Here is a 17,248-nt window from a genome sequence, read left to right on the forward strand (position 1 = left end):
CAAGAAAAAAGTATTACTGATCCCGAATCACTTGGATTCTTTTATACACGGTGTGTAAAGATTTCTGTCTGCAAAATTTTACATTTGCAACTTATGATTTTTAAAGATTGCAGCTGAGATGCTTACGATTAAACCAAGCCATGAAGTGAGGTCGACTTTGGATCTCTCAATGGACAAAACAGCTGCTTGAGCTTCTGAGTCTGGGTTTTAAACCACAGGACCTCTGCATGTTTCAAGAGTATCGTGTCCCTCCCTTTTCCTTTGTGCCGTTGCTGATGGCTAATCTCAAACCGATTTCACACATTTCCACTGAAAAAAGACCGGTACCAAAAAGCTGCCAACAGTCACGACTCCACACAGTCGCTGGTCCAAAAGCTGGGACCACTGATGTGAGTGACTGTTGAAGAGCTGAAAACAAAGTTTAATCTAAATGAGGCATTCAGGGACACACTGAAATTATAATGATTTTTTTTTTTAAATCATTATTATTATACAGTATTTCCTCAAAATTGGCAAAATGACTGTGATGCACAGAAACAGTTTGAATTAGAGTCACTGACGGCAGACGTGTTCATACAGTGTCAAAATACAGACATGAAGCACATTCACTCACTGCGTGCATACGTGCGTGCGCGTGTTTGAGAAGATTCACATGTTGCAGTCTTTAGAGATACTACATGCTATAACAACCCCTACAGCTCCGCCCACTTTAGTTTATGTAGCTACAGAATTTATTTACAGCATGTACAGTCAGTACATGTATATTATTTGCATAACAATTTCATGACTTGACTCAGTGTCAAAATCCTCACTATTTATTATCCATTAATATTTGGTTCCCAGACGGAAAAGCTGGCTCCACACCAGCACCGTCAGGACGGCACAAATCAACCTTCCCACATCTCACCCAGCACAACAGTGACATTGGACTAAATGAAACTCAGATGATTTCTGTGAGGAAACAGGGTTGCAGCATCAGAGAATAAGTCAAATAGACGGGCAGCAGTTTGGTGTAGATGCACACATCATAGGACTACTTCTCCATCAATAAATTAATTTGATAAATCATATTTCTGGATGGACGCTGGATCAGAAAACATGCGTGAGTAGTTGAGAGTGAGTCGTGAATTATAAGTGGTTGATATGAGATAAAAACTTTGTCTTATGATTAACAATGAGTAGAAGTCTTGATTTGAGTTTCATACGATGGGTTTTAGGAGTTTATCACCTCATCAAGAACTTGAAAAGAACTTTCCAACCCTCTGTGTGCAGCAACTCTTGATATTCAGCATGAAAACATCCAGCGGTGGAGTCAGACAGGCAGAGACGGGCGCTGGTCCAGCGGTGTTGCCCACAGGTCTCAGCTGTGGGGCGCCACCAAAGAGCCGAGGTGGAAGTTTATACGCTGCCGATGCTAAATGGTGGTTTACTGACACAGGCTGTAATGTGAGGTTCATTAGAGTTGAGACGATAATTGAGAGGGTTGTTTGAGAAGCGTGCCGCGCAATAGATCTGGATTTTTACCATTCAGCCTTCTCAAGAAGCCTTCCTGAACTTTGACCTTTCTTAAACTGAATATTTTCAAAAACCACCAGAAGTCCCTTCAGGACTTTGAGACATTGTTGGTTTTAAAGAGTTTGACAGATGCACGTCTGTTTGATTACATTTCAATCTCCAGCTTGAAAACAAATATCAGATGCACATGCTCTCATCTTGTATTTCATGCAGCTGCTGTCTTTATAAGTAACATAAATCTTCAACAAATCAAATTATATGATGACTGGATGTTACCTACTATTTACATAAATCAAATTAGCCTGCAACTTTTTCCACATTTATCCGCTGACTGAGCTTTACAAAGGCTCTTTTCACCATCTGCAGATTTCTAGATAGAAGCAACATAAAAGCACTAGCCTTTAAATAAATCTATAGCTTCGCTCTATCCTGGCTGAAGTTTGAGATTTGTCTTCTCATCATCCTGCAGTAATCTAGCATGAAATGAAATCAATTTGGTCACCCTCAGTTTCAGTTAAGAATCTTACTTTTCTGTGATGGTCTAAACGCAGTTTCAGATATTTAACGAGAATTATTTCCCTGAAAAACATCTTTAATTTGCACGAAAAGTAATGTATACATTTTTACAACATTTTGGTTCTGAGTTCCACTTTCTAGTTCAAAATGAATTTCAGATGGAAAGTTTCAGACAGTGAAACATGCAGTTCAGGGTTCAGATCTGTGCGTGTTATTCAGGGTCATCGGACGGAGACACTCGATTCTGTCTGCTGACCCTGCTGCACCCTACTGTACTCCGCCTCGCTGCCCAAAACAATCCCTCTTCTTCCCTGAGTCTGATACACGCACTCAAACACGCACACAAACACACAGTCAAACAAACACACACACACACACACACACATGCTCACCGCTGCTCCCGACTTTGCTTCCGTGAGAAGCTGTGAGTCTCATTTTAGGGGACAAGGAGCTTTAACCACATGGTGATGAGATCATCACCAGGCTGAAACACAAACAATTGCTGTGTCATACGCACGCGCACACACACACACACACACACACACACACACACACACACACACACACACACACACACACACACACACACACACACACACACACACACACACACACACACACACGAGCGCACAAAACAAGTGCTGACCTATAGCCTGCAGACGCAAAAAAAAAAAAAAAATCACACACATGCACGCACTTTTGCTTTACTAGGCTGGACGCCAATGATGATGATGATGATGAAGACAAAAATCATTCACGTATCCATCCTCGCCGTAATGTTCGGGCACAGCTCCATTGCATAACCAACCTTACCTTAATTTCCACATATTTTGGTGAACACAATAATAATCTTGTACTTTGTAATCTTTTTATTTTTAAATGCTTTTGCATGTTGGTGTGCTCCTACACGTCCCTGCAGCAGTGACACACGTTTTGCTAAGTAGGATCATATCTTGCTAAAAGAGATCTTGATAATGCGCCCTTGAAATATCAGTAAAATACTGCACCGTTGACTTTTGTTGGTCAATCGCGCAATTGCTTTCTACTGCTTCAAGACTACTAGATTTACTATTTAAACAATGTGGCCACTGAGGGAGAAATTACACTTTGCATTGAGCACAAGTCTTCTTTTAAATCTTTTCTCTAAACTTGTTCTTTTGCAAAAGCTTTTCGAAATATTTAACATATATTTGTATTTTCTCTGTTTATACTTTTATTTATTTGAAGTGTTTCAATTCATTATCTTACTTTTTATCATCATTTTCATTTTATTGGCTAATTTGTATTGTTTTACTCATTTTATTGTATTACTTTTTCAGTGCTCATGGCCTCGCCTGGTTTTATTTCCAATTTATAAATCCCTTTGTAACATTGTTAGAAAAAAATGTTTCATAAATTAATTTTATTATTATTATCATTATAGATAATTTCTCTTTTTTTACTTTAAAGGGACGCTTTAGTGATTTAGTTTTTCGCTTTCATACAATTGTGGCACGTACACAGACAGTTTTTTTGTCGGCTGACAAATCCTGTAATACAGTTTTAGTCTCTAATGTAAGTCAAGTTTCAAAAGTTCACCATAATGCAGTTAACAGAATCTTTTTTATTCTATCATCCTTCTAATAAATCAAATCCACAACTCCAGTTTATAACACCTTTCTTTCTGTCAAAGATTTCAGTCTCCACATCCATGCTGTTGTCATCACTATGACATCATCATACTTGTTTCCTAAGACTTGACAAAGATCCTCCAGAGGCACATAAAACATTATACGACTGTCTTTCCCTGGCTGAGTAGGACTTCTCTGGTAAACTGAGTTTAGAAGCAGGTGGAGTTCCTCTGTGAAATGAAAAAAAAAAAAAAAAGTGTCGTAGAAGTTTCATCTTTATTTTTATTTTTTTGTACGACGCACCTCCAGCTCAACACCAGACAAACTTCTCTCCGTGCAGTGCGTTCAATATTCCCTCCGGAGGAAGCACGGAGCGCTACATTTGGCAGCTTTGCATGTGCAGTAAGAAAGAAAATAGTCTTCCTACTCCAGAGCGACAGCCTGTTTAGAGAGGACAGACAAGTCGGTGTATGTTTACAATCTGGAAATCTCATCAGTTGGCTAGGAATTAAACATAACACACACATACATGTATACACTCGTAGCATCACGCTAACACCAGATGCCAGGAAGTGGAGTGGCGACCGAGCGGCATCTGCAGCTAAAGTCCCGTCATGCGTGACTCTCTCCTGACTTTGCCTCTTGTAGCGAGCTTGCGTGATCCCACCACCGCCTCCTATCAAGACCCCCCCCCCTCCCATATCCTTCAGTCACACACACACACACACACACACACACACACACACACACACACACACACACACACACACACACACACACACACACACACACACACACACACACACACACACACACACTGCTCGGCCACAGCACAGGGGGTATATGTCCTCCCTCCCTGTGCCAAAAGAAGTGATCGGAGCAAACACAGTTGGTATAAACAGGCCTGGATTAGAGTGCGGTGATGACATGCAAGGAGCACAGATGGGAGAATGTGAAGTGGACAAGTGGACAGTCACGATACGTCCACAACCTGATGAAGGCCGATTTCACCTGTCCTCCCAGAGCTCACGTCTACAGCATCTGCCAATGTTTTTTGGAAAACTAACACAGTTGTTGTTGGACTGAAGCTGCCAGGAGCTGGTGCCCCGTCTCGATATTCAATACTTTAGATTTTTAACATCCCTGTGTGACACTGTTTCTTATTTATTACATGTATTCAGTGTCTCACTCTGAATTTTGGGTGTCGTCAGGCTGCAAAAGCTTCAGAAACATGAAAAACTCCTCTCAATACTGGATTTATAATGTTGTTAAAGTTCTTTGATATCATGGAGTTGATTTTTAATAATCTTTCCTTTTAATGGGACAAACCACCACTTTACTCTTGTGAAGGAAATTCTTGTTTTTTTCTGATATTTCTTTGAACTCTTTTTATTGAAACTCTTGTTGAGATGAATATTTCTGCTGTAAATGAGTGTAAATCGCTCCACCTACACAAAATCTTTGTCCTTTTTCAAAACCCTGGACTTTTAACTAACTTCCAGAGGCGGGTCCCGCTTTGTATTTGAGGTTTGAGATGCCTCAGTGAGGTTTCCGTGTTCGCCTGCACCCCGGCCCTAATGCCCTGCAACACAAGGATGAGGCGTTAGGAGAAAAATAATCAGATTACCTTTAATCAGATGCCCCAATTTGCCTCTGTCAGAAGCCAAATTGTTATGTGATATTATTGGTGAGAAAGGTGGGAGACGAGTCACTCGTGTTAAAGTGGAGCTGACAGGTGCTGCTGAGTAAAATCAGATCAGGCTGAAGCTGTTAGACCTCTGAACTACAGAAACGTCTGCTTTAAATCTGTCCCTTAAAACTATTAAGGAAAACATAAGGTAACTCTTTAATTACTTTACCTTAAATTAAAATTGGATTGAATGTATGTGACAAAAAAAAAAAAAAAGGTTTTACTTTGAATAGCTTTTCAGGGGGGGATACTGCATCTTGTTATTGCTCTAAATTACCTGCTTCACACACACACACACACACACACACACACACACACACACACACACACACACACACACACACACACACACACACACACACACACACACACACACACACACACACAGGCAGTGGCTACATGACACCTCTGGTAGAGTTTACTGACTGACACCTTAATGTCTTTCATGCATAAAGCATTATCAGCATCACGGCTATCACTTGATCCCCCTCAACCCTGGACACATTAACCACCTCACACCCATTTAATTACACATCGGTGTCTCTTTCTGCGTCTGTGTGTACACGTATGGGGTGTGGACTCTGCAGGCCGAACACTGTATCTTTTCTTTGCTTACGGTTTCCAAATTTTCCAACTTTCCAAATTTGATGATCTGAAAACTGAAAGCTGAAGTGTTGCTTTATGAGTTGAGAACATCCTGCAATATCTCAGTTTAATGAACCATTTAAAACACTTTTAGACTAAAAATGCAGCCAAAATGCTAAAAACAAACGTGGTTACATGACTGATGAAACATTAACATTTTGGACAACTGTATTGGACTGTAAGAAGTGTTAACATGCATCTATACTGTCCTCCTTCCAGCCTTGTTTCATAGTCAGCATTGCACATTGCGGCAGCATTAGCATCCCCCTTTATTTTACTCGGTACAACGTTACTCTTTAGCACACAAAGTGAGCATCTTTATATGTTTACTCACTCTCTCCCCCCAAAAAACAATGTCTCCCTGAGTCAAACTTCAGCAACTCCACACAACTTGTTGTAAAGCCGTACAGCCCTCCTTTCAGCCTGCGGCAGTGGATAGCAATTGTTTAGCATTGCGTGCTACAGCAGCATTACTGTAGTTTCCCTCCCATATGGATTCAGCCTGAGGGACCATCTGCCCATTATTATTTGCCTCAATGGGCCAAAACGACACAATAATCTTTTTAACAGATTACCCTTTTGGAGCGGCTCTACGGATGAGAGAAAAAAATTCTAATTCTAATGGGATCACTGACGTACTCAGCTTTTTAAGGTGTGGTTCTTTTTCAGAAAACCTGTTGAACGCTCAGTTTATGGTGACCACAAAACGATGTGAGGATTGCTTTTGAGTGGGCAACAAAGAGGAAAATATGAGAGGGGGGAGCCAAGACTTGTTGTCGTTCTCTCTCTCCCTGTTATTTTGGATAATACGAGTAACACCAGTTGGCACGCAACACAACGAACCACCAGTTTGCTAAAGTGGAGGTGCTGCACGCTGTGACCTCTGCTCTCCCCCACGTCGCTCCTCTGCCCTCCTCCCCTCTCATGCAGGAATTCAGCGAGATGAAAATATAGGGGTAGACAACTAACAATTATTCCCTGAGTTGTTTGACTTGCCTCAAGTATTTCCTTTCTCAGTAAGAAGAAACAGGAAAGTCAAAGGCACCGGTGCGCTTTGTAATGAAGCCGTCCGTGGCAGGGGTAAATAGTGCAGGACGAATGAGCGAGCTCTATAATAAACCTTTTTGGATTGTTTATTCTGTACATTATGAGCCAAAGGTCTAATGCGCTCATATGTTTGAGCCTAGATTTTAATGAAGTGACTTTACTTGAGCTCATGGTTCAGTCAAATTCACTTCAAATCATTCATCTCTTTTTACTCTCCCTCTCTTTCTGCCCTGCATTTTCCACCACGTTTAACTAATTTACAACCTTAAATTCACCTCATATTGGGCATCTGTTTGCAACCTTCTTGTTTGTTTATAAAGCACGAGAGGATTTTATGAAGAATTTATTAGCAATTTGTGCTTTACAGCAACGAACGTTCACATGAACTTTACAATTTGAGGCGACACCGTATGGTACTCTGGAATCGCCCGACTGCTCATGAAAATAGAGATTGTGTGAGGAACAAAAATAGAAAGCTTGTGCTTTATTGTGGCCAGGTGGGGTTCCTGAATGCAACTTTTATTAACCGCCAGCTCCTTGAGAGAGCAACAAGCCACAGCAGTCCTCATCAAAACAGGAATCCAAGGAAAAGCTATTTATAGAGTAACCACGCATACACATACATGCATGCAAGAGCTCATGTTTCTTGTAGTAAAGTGGATGTGGCACTTTGCTGTAGTTATGCTGTAAAGATTGCATGGCATTAGAAATGTATCAGTTGTTTCTACAACTTACTTACTATACACCAACAATATAAAAAAAAGTAGGGAGAAAAGGTCCTCCATGCCAGGGTCCATAGTTATGTCAATCTAATACGACCCTGTTTCTGAAAGAAGTTGACGCTGTGTAAAATGTAAATAAAAACTCAATCCGTTTTTATTTACATTTTACACAGCAGACCAACGTTTTTGGGAAACAGAGTTGTATGTCTGGAAATGTATGAAGTCATGGTTTGAATGGACAAAGGGCTGTAGTGAATAAACAATAGGCCTAATAATGGAGTTTTCCCTCAACTCCCCTCTCACAACATACACTTTCACTGTGTTTGTTTCTGCACATGCAGCGGGTACACGTGTGTCGTCGCTCTGCCTCCAGGCAGGGTCGAGCTGGAACATACTGTATGTGACTCACCAGGGAGTTTGTATCCGGAGTTGAGGCCCCCACTGAGTAAACTGAGGGCCGAGGTCGACGTTTGGCTGGTGGAACATGTCATACCCCGGCAACGGCAGAAAAACCTGGAGCGTATTGTTGTCTTCAATTAGCAGATACACTGTTGCATTCATTTGGCTGCAGTCAAATAAAAAGCTTTCCTGCATAACTGGCTCATCTCACACAACACATGCCTGAAAGCAGCCTGTGTGTGTTTGCGAGAGAGCACGTGGTTTCATGCACATTCTCCTTGGGCCACCATCCATTTGCATTGTGTTAGTTTTTCTAATTGTCTGTATAAATATTGCACCACATTAGGCTTATGTGGTGGTTAATTTTCCCAAGGCTTGACAAGCCAAATTTAGGAGTGTTTAGACAGCCTTTTAGCGCGCTCTGCTTGTGTCTTGCTTCCTTCATCTGATTCATCAGAAAAGCAATTTTCCCAGCAGACAAACATTGTGCTCACATAAAACATGGGTGCCACAATCAGTCATGTTCTCTATTTATAGAGGCAATTAGATGACTTTCAAATTACAATTGCTATAATCGTCCTCCAGCGTGTGTCGATGTGTCTGTGGCACCAGTTTTATGGCGCACCACATACAGTAGCTGTGTACACTCTGCAGAGAAGTTGCCGTACGAGTCTGTTTTGCCCAAGGGCTCATGTGCGGGGACGTATCACTCCTCTACAACATGGAGACTAGCGCTTCTGCTTGCCAACCAAAACGGAGAAGTGGAAACAATTGAGTTTACATCTCGACCTTCGTTCTGTGATCTCATTTGCTTTGTCATAATATGACTTCCCTTCTACTTCAGTATCAAGGTATAACAGAGGCCTTTGTTTACGCACAGTTCAGCGAATCAATTTTCTGTTTTTTTCCTGCTTCGGAGATAGGCTTCCCCTCGCAGCTCCCCATGCACACACTCCCCTACAAGAATATCTCACTCACATTATAATCTCCTCTGAAAGATGAATGTTTGTAATGCCGGCCGTGCCTCCGACAGAAGTACTTTTTGTGGATGTTGTTTAAGAGATAAAGGGAATTTCTTTAAATCGTTCCATCCCTTTGATTGTAATCAAATCTGACAGTGGAAACATTCTCGTCCAAAACAATATCAGAAAGATTATAAATCTCACTTTAACCTTAATATCGGTATGGAAAATGATTGAAGAGCCCATCAGTATGCTGTATATATCCAACAACTGGAGCAGAATCAAACTAGTGGAAAAGTCTGCTCCTGTTTGTTTTTAGAAAAAGATGAAAATGCCAAAAACTTTCTTACAGTTAATCTTTTTTTTTTTTCTTTGCAAAAACAAGAAAGAAAAAAAAGGTATGGGTTGAATTTGGCCACAGCGAGATCCGGACATTTGATCTGTGGTATAATGAAGTATTAGCTTCCATTACAGTGCAGGCTTAACCTTTTTGCGGAGCACCATTGAGCGCTTGCCAGCAGTCATCAATATTTAACAGCTGTTGCTATTATGAAATTCTTTATGGGCTAATGTTGCTCGCCGGCTTGCACGCAAGGCCTTGGCTGTCTGCCAGCAGCCTGTCAGGAGGAAGAGGGGGAGATTGACAGACGGCTGGCTCGCGTGACAACCAGCCCTTGATCAGCCAGCTTCTCTCTCTCTCTCTCTCTGTGTTGGTATTGCTCGCTCCGCTGTGGATTTCCTGTGAGGGGGAGGGGGGGAGAGAGAGAGAGAGAGAGAGAGAGAGAGAGAGCTGAGGGAAAGGGGCGGGAATAGGCAAAGGAGGTGGCAGTTAGCCAACCCAACCTCAACACACACATGCACGCACACACAGTTTTCTCTACTCACGAAAGCCTTGTAGGAGGGGAGGGGCTGCTATGTTCAGGGCTGCAGCTCTTCTGTACTAGCAGAACACTCAGCTGAGGATCAGCTGCCAAAAGGTGGCATCCATGCTGCTCAAATCAGGGAGACACACGACATGAGTGTGTGTTTTTGGGTGTCCCAACAGGAGAAATTTCATTTTCTCGGGCAAAAGAAGTAATATTGCAACAAAAAAATACAATTCATGTGTCTTCTCTGTATAGGAGATGGAGCTAATTGCCATGATATTATCTATTGTTTATGTTTAAATCTGCAATCTGTATATTTACTCGAAAAATATAGCTGTCAAGTAAATGTTGTTTCAACCGCTGCTAATTTCTTCCTCAAACAGACTGACTTTAAAAGGCACTTTAGACTGTGAAATGTCTACAAACACTGACCCACCTGTTTGGCTCAGTTTGGAGCAGCATCCAGGTTGGTCGGTCCCGTGCAGCAGCTGGTGTTGTGTTTACGAGCAGCCGTGTACGAACCACTTACCTGCTCTCTGCTCCCCAACAGGAACATGATCTGAAGAACAGGACCTGCAGTATTATCTGCCATTTCAGCTCAAACTGCATGCTACTCTTGTCCTCACGGCTTGTGAATCACTTTAAGTCATGCAGGACTCCTCAACAACATCATAATGTCATGCCAGCTTTGATTCGTTTCTAATGTGCAGGATTGAACTGAAATATTCATCTCTGCGTTTTTCAGCATTTTGCAGGACATTTCTTTTGTCTTTTAAGCCCATCATCCCCAGAATGAGAGCACGTCAGTGACCCCTAAGAGACATTTCTCACCCTGCTCATGGAGGGTTGTTTCTCTTTTTTCTTCTTTCTCGTTGCTGTTTTCTGTTTTCTTTTTATTCAGCTTCCTTTTGGTATTACAAGAGGAAGTTGCTTTAGAAGAGAGGGTGTTGAAAGCAGCAGTGCGTTTTACAAATACAGCCAAACTCACCTCACCCCCTAGAGGCTGCAGTAATTAATACCTCATTGAGAAGGACTGAGCTCCAGCCTGGTTACTAAGCAGCAAGCAGCAGTTTGTTAGATGTTTTGTGAAAGTTTTATAAGACAGATAAATATTGCACTTCTTAACAGAAGCTCTAGAAATACTTCTTGTGGCACACAGCGGTCTGAAGCACCACCACCTTTCATAATATTGTTTCATTTCAACAACTCCAACCCGTCCAAGATGATTACAGTCACTCGTCCAGGGGGTTCTCCGAGCCGATTGAAGTCCTGAGACAAACACGGTCTGACTGCAGCTTCATAATTGGCGGGTGGTCTTGATATTTTGTGCACTCAGTGGAAGTGGAAAGACAAACCTGGCCGGCTGAAGGGCCGAGACACTTTCAGCCTCACCCTTTGGCAGCATCCACATCCCGCTACTTGTCACTTTTTACTTAACACCCTGTCCTCACGGCGAGCACATAAACGCCTCACCATTACCTACTCTGTTTTCCTTTTTCGAGCGGAGAGGGAGAAAATAGAGGCAAAGAAAAGCAAACCCGAAGACATGAGCGGCGATGAATAAAGGCCGTATTGTTGGCAGAGGAAGTGGCGTGCCGATAATTAATCATCCCGAGTGTTTGTCTTTCCTGACGCCGCATCCTCTCCAAAATCTGCCGTAAGAGAGAAAAACAAAAATACATGAGGCGTTGAAGGAGGAAAGTAAAGACGGTTATTAGATTCATTTCCCTCTGCAATGGTTTCCACTGCTTGAATGATATTGCGGTGATTGAACAGAATGGTTTTGTGTGTGTGGCTGTCTGAGTCTGTTTGTTTGTATGTTTGCACCCAGCGAAGGTGATGACAAAATGCTTAACATTATTACTGGCTTTTATGAGTTTATGAGGCGGCCTGTCAGTACTCTCCTCAGCGTTTCAGCAAACAGGCACACATCACAGCCTTCGTTTCCATGTGCAGCTTTGAGTTAACCTGCTGTTGCAACTGTGGGAATAGATGATCACGTGACGAAAAGTAATCCATACAAAATGTATGGATGGGAAAAAAAAATAGAGGCGCATTAGCTTTGCGTGCTTAAGGGTGGATTTAAAGGAAGGGGGGACTCTTCCAGTATCACGAAATCGGTTGTCCATCCCCTGCGATGCCGAGCCGAACAAAGAAAAGGGTGGAGAGATGATGATGGTGATGATGATAATGATGAGGAGGAGGGTTGAAGAAGCTCGGATGGGGGAGGGATGGGCAGAGCATCTAGGAGATAGTAGAAGGTTAAAGGGGGAGGAATGGTAGCCGTAATGGGGTTACCTGGGGGGGGGGGGACTGCAGGAAGCACCGGAAGATATACCCATACATACTTAGATAGTTTTTCATAATGAAGCTATGGTGTGTGTGTGTGTTGCGTGACTAATCTTTGCCTGCTACAATGAGCGAGCGAAGGGCTGATCTCTTGGAGGAGTGAGCCACATGCCCCCTGACAGCACACCCATAACAGCAACACGCAAACATGCCAGCAACACGCAACGCATACGTCACCGCTGCACATGTGACAATTCAGCACGCCACAGTCGTGTAGGCTAGTTGCATGTGTACACACTATGGCGTGGTAGTAAGTAGGCCTCACGTTAGGGCAGGAAGGACATGTATAGTTAGAGTGTGATATGTGGTGTTTCAATTAATGTGTTTTATCTCATTCAAGTAGCTTAAAAATATTAGTTTGTTCATATAAATGAAACTTCCTAATTTATGTTCACGGTTAACTTATTTTTTTAAATCAGTACAATGTAAACGGACATACATTGAGTCAACGTGAAGTGTTTGATGGATCAATTACTTCCATGTTTTTTTAGGTGATCGAAGGCTTTACTTTTTCTTGTGTCGATATTTTCACTTTGTTAAATTGCAGATAGCACGAAGGAGCAGAACAGTGATTAAAAAAACAGTCATTTTAGACCTGTGTGTGTTTGCAATGTAGTAAAGTCAGTTTTAACAAACTGATTTTCCCTTTTCAAATGTTGTTTGAATGAAGTAAATCTCTTCTTAAAAAATGTAAGTTACGTCTTTTTTTCTAAATACAGATTTAAATGTATGAGACTTCATTCCGATAACAGGAAATACTTGAATTTTCTCATTTCATCTGCTGATTTTGTTTATTATTACTGTTCATTAATCATTTTAAAGTCAAATAATACTTAAAACCTCTTGCCCAATTCAGTAAAAAAAAAAAAAAAAGGTTATTTTTGCAGTCTGAACATGCCTCTCACACGAGCTTCTACAAGGTCTTTTGGTTGTATTTAGTCCACCGCTTGAATCAGACGCCCTGAATGCCCTGAACGTTGCCCTGCTCCTCTTTCTCTGCATCCCGGTGAGCTTCGCATGCGGCTATATCGTGTGTGAGGAATCCCGTAAAGTCATGAAATCCCCTCACTGTTTTGTCTTGTTAGACCGGCCCAATAGAGAGACTAATACCCGGCATTAGTGCAAAAAGGAGACGGGTTCACAGTTAATGTGTCCACCACATGTCTGAGGGCCGGTCCAGCTCTCCCCTCTGCCCTATCAGAGGCGGTGGGAGGCTTGGCGAGCGTACTTTGGAAAACACAATCATTTTTGTTATCGTTCTCAACTTTTCCTGTGTTGACATATCTCTTAGTTTCTGTCTCTGAGTCTGCAGAAGATATATCAAACGTTGAACTGTGTCAGGCGGGCTTAACTTTACTTTCCAGACCTTGAACGCAGCATATACAGTATGAACACATTTCCCTGTCGATATGAGGTTAATTCAGGATGTATGATTGTCCTCTTATCTTTGTGGATGCTCTTCTCACTTCCAGCTGCATTTGAACTTTTAGACACTCAAGCCCAGTGGTGGCTCTATTCAACCTTAATGTATCCCTGGTGACAACCCATTTACCCATTTTCTTTTCATTTTTTTCCTCATAGCGACTCAAGAGAAGACCTCCAGGAAGCACATCGTCAGCGCAGCATCCTCTAACTCTGAACCCAGGAAGGAGAGCCTTTCTCTGGGCACCAACGTCAACGAGAGCAGCCTCCTCCTGGAGGTAAGAAACCGCACTGTGTGTGTGCGTGTGCGTGTGCGTGTACGTGTACGTGTGCATCTCTGTCTGAATACATGTGGTCGTGTGTGAAAGTGAGTAGAAGAGAGTGAGACGAACACATCAAGCCTGTCAACACCAATCAGAGCGAGGAGCAGATTTGTTTTTCAGTCACCTGACCCTGAGACCTTAATTCAGACTTTAACAACAGATTTATTATGAGGTAGTTTATTTCACTTGCAAATAGCGAGTGAAAAGTAATTTCTTGTTATTTAGACTTGACGTCAGGCCCCAGTTATATTTGGCCGCGATCGTTTTAAATGCACACAAGCGTATTTTGGATCCTTTTGACAAACCTGTGAAGATAGTTTGTTAAATTCCTGGAGAGGCGGATGGTTTCTGCTGACGGCATCAGAGCAGACAGCTTGTCATAATCAGACAGATATAGCAGCACGCTATGTGGGAATAGCTCGAGCTTCAGATCATCGTTACACACTCAATATCCTAATGACTCTCGGTCAAGTAACAAATTATGACACTGATCAGCGGCCAAACGACTACGTGAGCGGACACACAGCGGAGCCGAGCCACTGATGCTTCTGTTAACGTGCCAGGTTTTCTCAATGGGACGGTAAACAAAGGGCTAGATTGACCGTGGTGATGCGCTGCCTCCCGTTGCGTGACTCGACCCGCACCGGGGCCTCATGGCAAACTGTGAATTCGTTGTTATGATGATGGGATCCCAAGAGACGGATATCTGTGTGTGCGTGTTTCTGGTAGGATTGCATGTCTTTGTATGTGTGTTTGTGTTTGTGAGTTATGGTATGCATGCTTAGGTACACTGCCTGCCTGTGTTTGACAGGTGCACTTGCAGTCGGGCTCGGCTACTTTATATGTCGATACTATAACGGTACCGTCACATGAGACCAGATATTGTCTCAGATTTTGGATGTCGTATTATCGTGATACGACATAATTATTGTAATTTCCTGGTTTTAAAGGCTGTATTACAGTAAAATTGTCATTTTCTAAATTTTCCAGACTTCTGTAGTTGTTCTATAGTCACCTTTACACTCAGTTATTGTATTGTAATTACTGATGATTATTTAAAATAATGTCATTATGTAGCTATTTTGTAAAAGTCATCCCTACATCCCTACTTTTTACCTCCTAACATCAGTATTGGTGACAAAGTATTAGTATTAGTATCAGTCAGGCTCTAATTTTGACTTGAAAGCGCCTGATGAAAATCCTACTGAGGGTGACGTGTACGTTATATCTGCACCAAATTTTTATTGAAGTCCATCCAACAGTTGTTGAGATTCAAACCCACGTATGTCGTCTTCTCAGAGGAGCTGGAGGAAATGTCAGGGTGCCACTGAAGTCTTTAATATTCTGTCTGTGTCAAGTTTCATGGTAATTCATCCAATAGTTTTTTTTTTTTTAAATATTTCAGTCTTGACCAAAGCAGCAGACAGACCAGCTCCACCATCCCCACAGGCCGTCGCCACCATCACGGTCAAAAACCCAAATTGAATTAAACTTTCATTTCTGTACTTCAGAGTGTTCATCATGTGTGACTGACCTCGGTGTGTGTGTGTGTGTGTGTGTGTCAGATGTGAGTGTGTTCCCGGTGGCAGGAGGTCTCCGTGTTTGTCGTGACCTCATCATCACTGCTTTCATGTCACTCTGACAGCTAGACGGCAGGAAAACTTAAGAAAACCTGTTGAAACACTGAGTCGAGGCCACCACCAGCCACTCCTCCTCCAACCCCTCCCCTGCTTCCAAATCCAGCGTACATATATTTTATTTTGGGCTCTGCGTGCAAAGCACCTCTTAAGATTTGTAAGTCAAAGCTTTTCGTCTCCCAGGGGCGGTTATGGGAGCCGGGGGCGTCGTACTTGCAGATATGTGGTGGAGCGGGCCAGCAGCAGGTGCCTGTTTCCATTACCTAAAGGCTTTGGTATGCAAGGAACTGAGGAAAATGTGAATGGAGAAAACATACGAAAACAGCATGGCGCACAGAGCAGCCAATATCAGTGCAGTATTTCTTTCTTTGTTTCTGGAACTCTTTTACTGGGTCAGAACAAGAGAAGTGTTTTGATGTACTCAGATGTTTTATAATAGAATAAAATCATAATTATTACTGTTGAAAAAGCTCTTCCCAATTCCAACATAAATGATGGGTGTTTCCTTAATGGTTTTGGACATGTGAAAAATAAACTGACTGCATTTCATTTTGAAAAGCCAATTAAAGTAATTATCCTACAAAATATACTGTTGCTGCCTGCAGGTCACAAGTCTGAGGTCTATTTGTTCCAGAGGAATAAAAATGTCAAAATCCTTTAAAAAGAAAATGGGTTGCAGGAATTTAATGTGGCATTTCAATGCCTTGGAAGAGGCATGGCGAAAGGTGAACTGGCTAAATAAACCAAAATGAACCCGGCATGTAAATTCTGGCCTTTTTACAGCCCTGTAGGACTTCATAAAGGCAACACACATTATATTCAGGACGTTTTCGTGCACATTTTTTTTGGGAAACATTCTCCAAAGAACAGATCAGGGAGTCACTTAATCTTCAGGTTTTCCCATGCTCGTCGAGCTCTGGACAGTTCATGTTATATATCACAGCGTTACACAGCAACGCGCTCGGCCGCCTGACGCACCTCATCCCTCCTCGGACACATGGTTTTAATGCAGTAAAGATCCCAGATAGTCAGATTCTTGGTCTTCAAAACCAGACATTTTCAGAGTTTCATCACAGACATGTCGGATTTGGACAAAAGACGCTGCTTGCATAAGTATATTAGATTTGGCGCCGACATGCTGTTCCCACATGTTTGTGCCGCCTCGAGTGCTCTTTATATTAAAGCATCTTGGAAAGTACATTAAGCTACGTTGATCCATCGTTACCCTGCCTCCATTTCAAAAACTTCAGAGGGATCCAGAATGCCCTGTGTGCCTTTCATTGTAGCAGAGGGACGAAGATCTTTGATGTGCAAGTCTTGCTTAATAAGTGCTGAGTCGGCATCACAATCAGGAAAAGGTGCTGTATTAGTTGAATGTGTCATTTATTTATTTTATGAGTGCTTGCTGGAGAAAGCTCTGTGTGTGTGTGTGTGTGTGTGTGTGTGTGTGTGTGTGTGTGTGTGTGTGTGTGTGTGTGTGTGTGTGTGTGTGTGTGTGTGTGTGTGTGTGTGTGTGTGTGTGTTGGGGGAGGGGGGGTCACCCGC

General features: G+C 42.3%; 1 protein-coding gene across 1 annotated transcript in view; it reads left to right on the top strand.

Annotated features, from left to right (window-relative positions):
* Positions 1–17,248, top strand: part of LOC138620626 (uncharacterized) — a 69,704-nt gene that overhangs the window by 39,082 nt on the left and 13,374 nt on the right. The window contains exon 4 of the mRNA XM_069697992.1: positions 13,903–14,021. Within this exon, the coding sequence (XP_069554093.1) occupies positions 13,903–14,021 (119 nt within the window). The remainder of the gene's footprint in view (positions 1–13,902; positions 14,022–17,248) is intronic.

Source organism: Brachyistius frenatus, unplaced genomic scaffold (genome assembly GCF_029030835.1).
Source record: "Brachyistius frenatus isolate BFR_SWC_R1_liver_20210118 unplaced genomic scaffold, ASM2903083v1 Contig_25, whole genome shotgun sequence".
NCBI lineage: Eukaryota > Metazoa > Chordata > Actinopteri > Embiotocidae > Brachyistius > Brachyistius frenatus.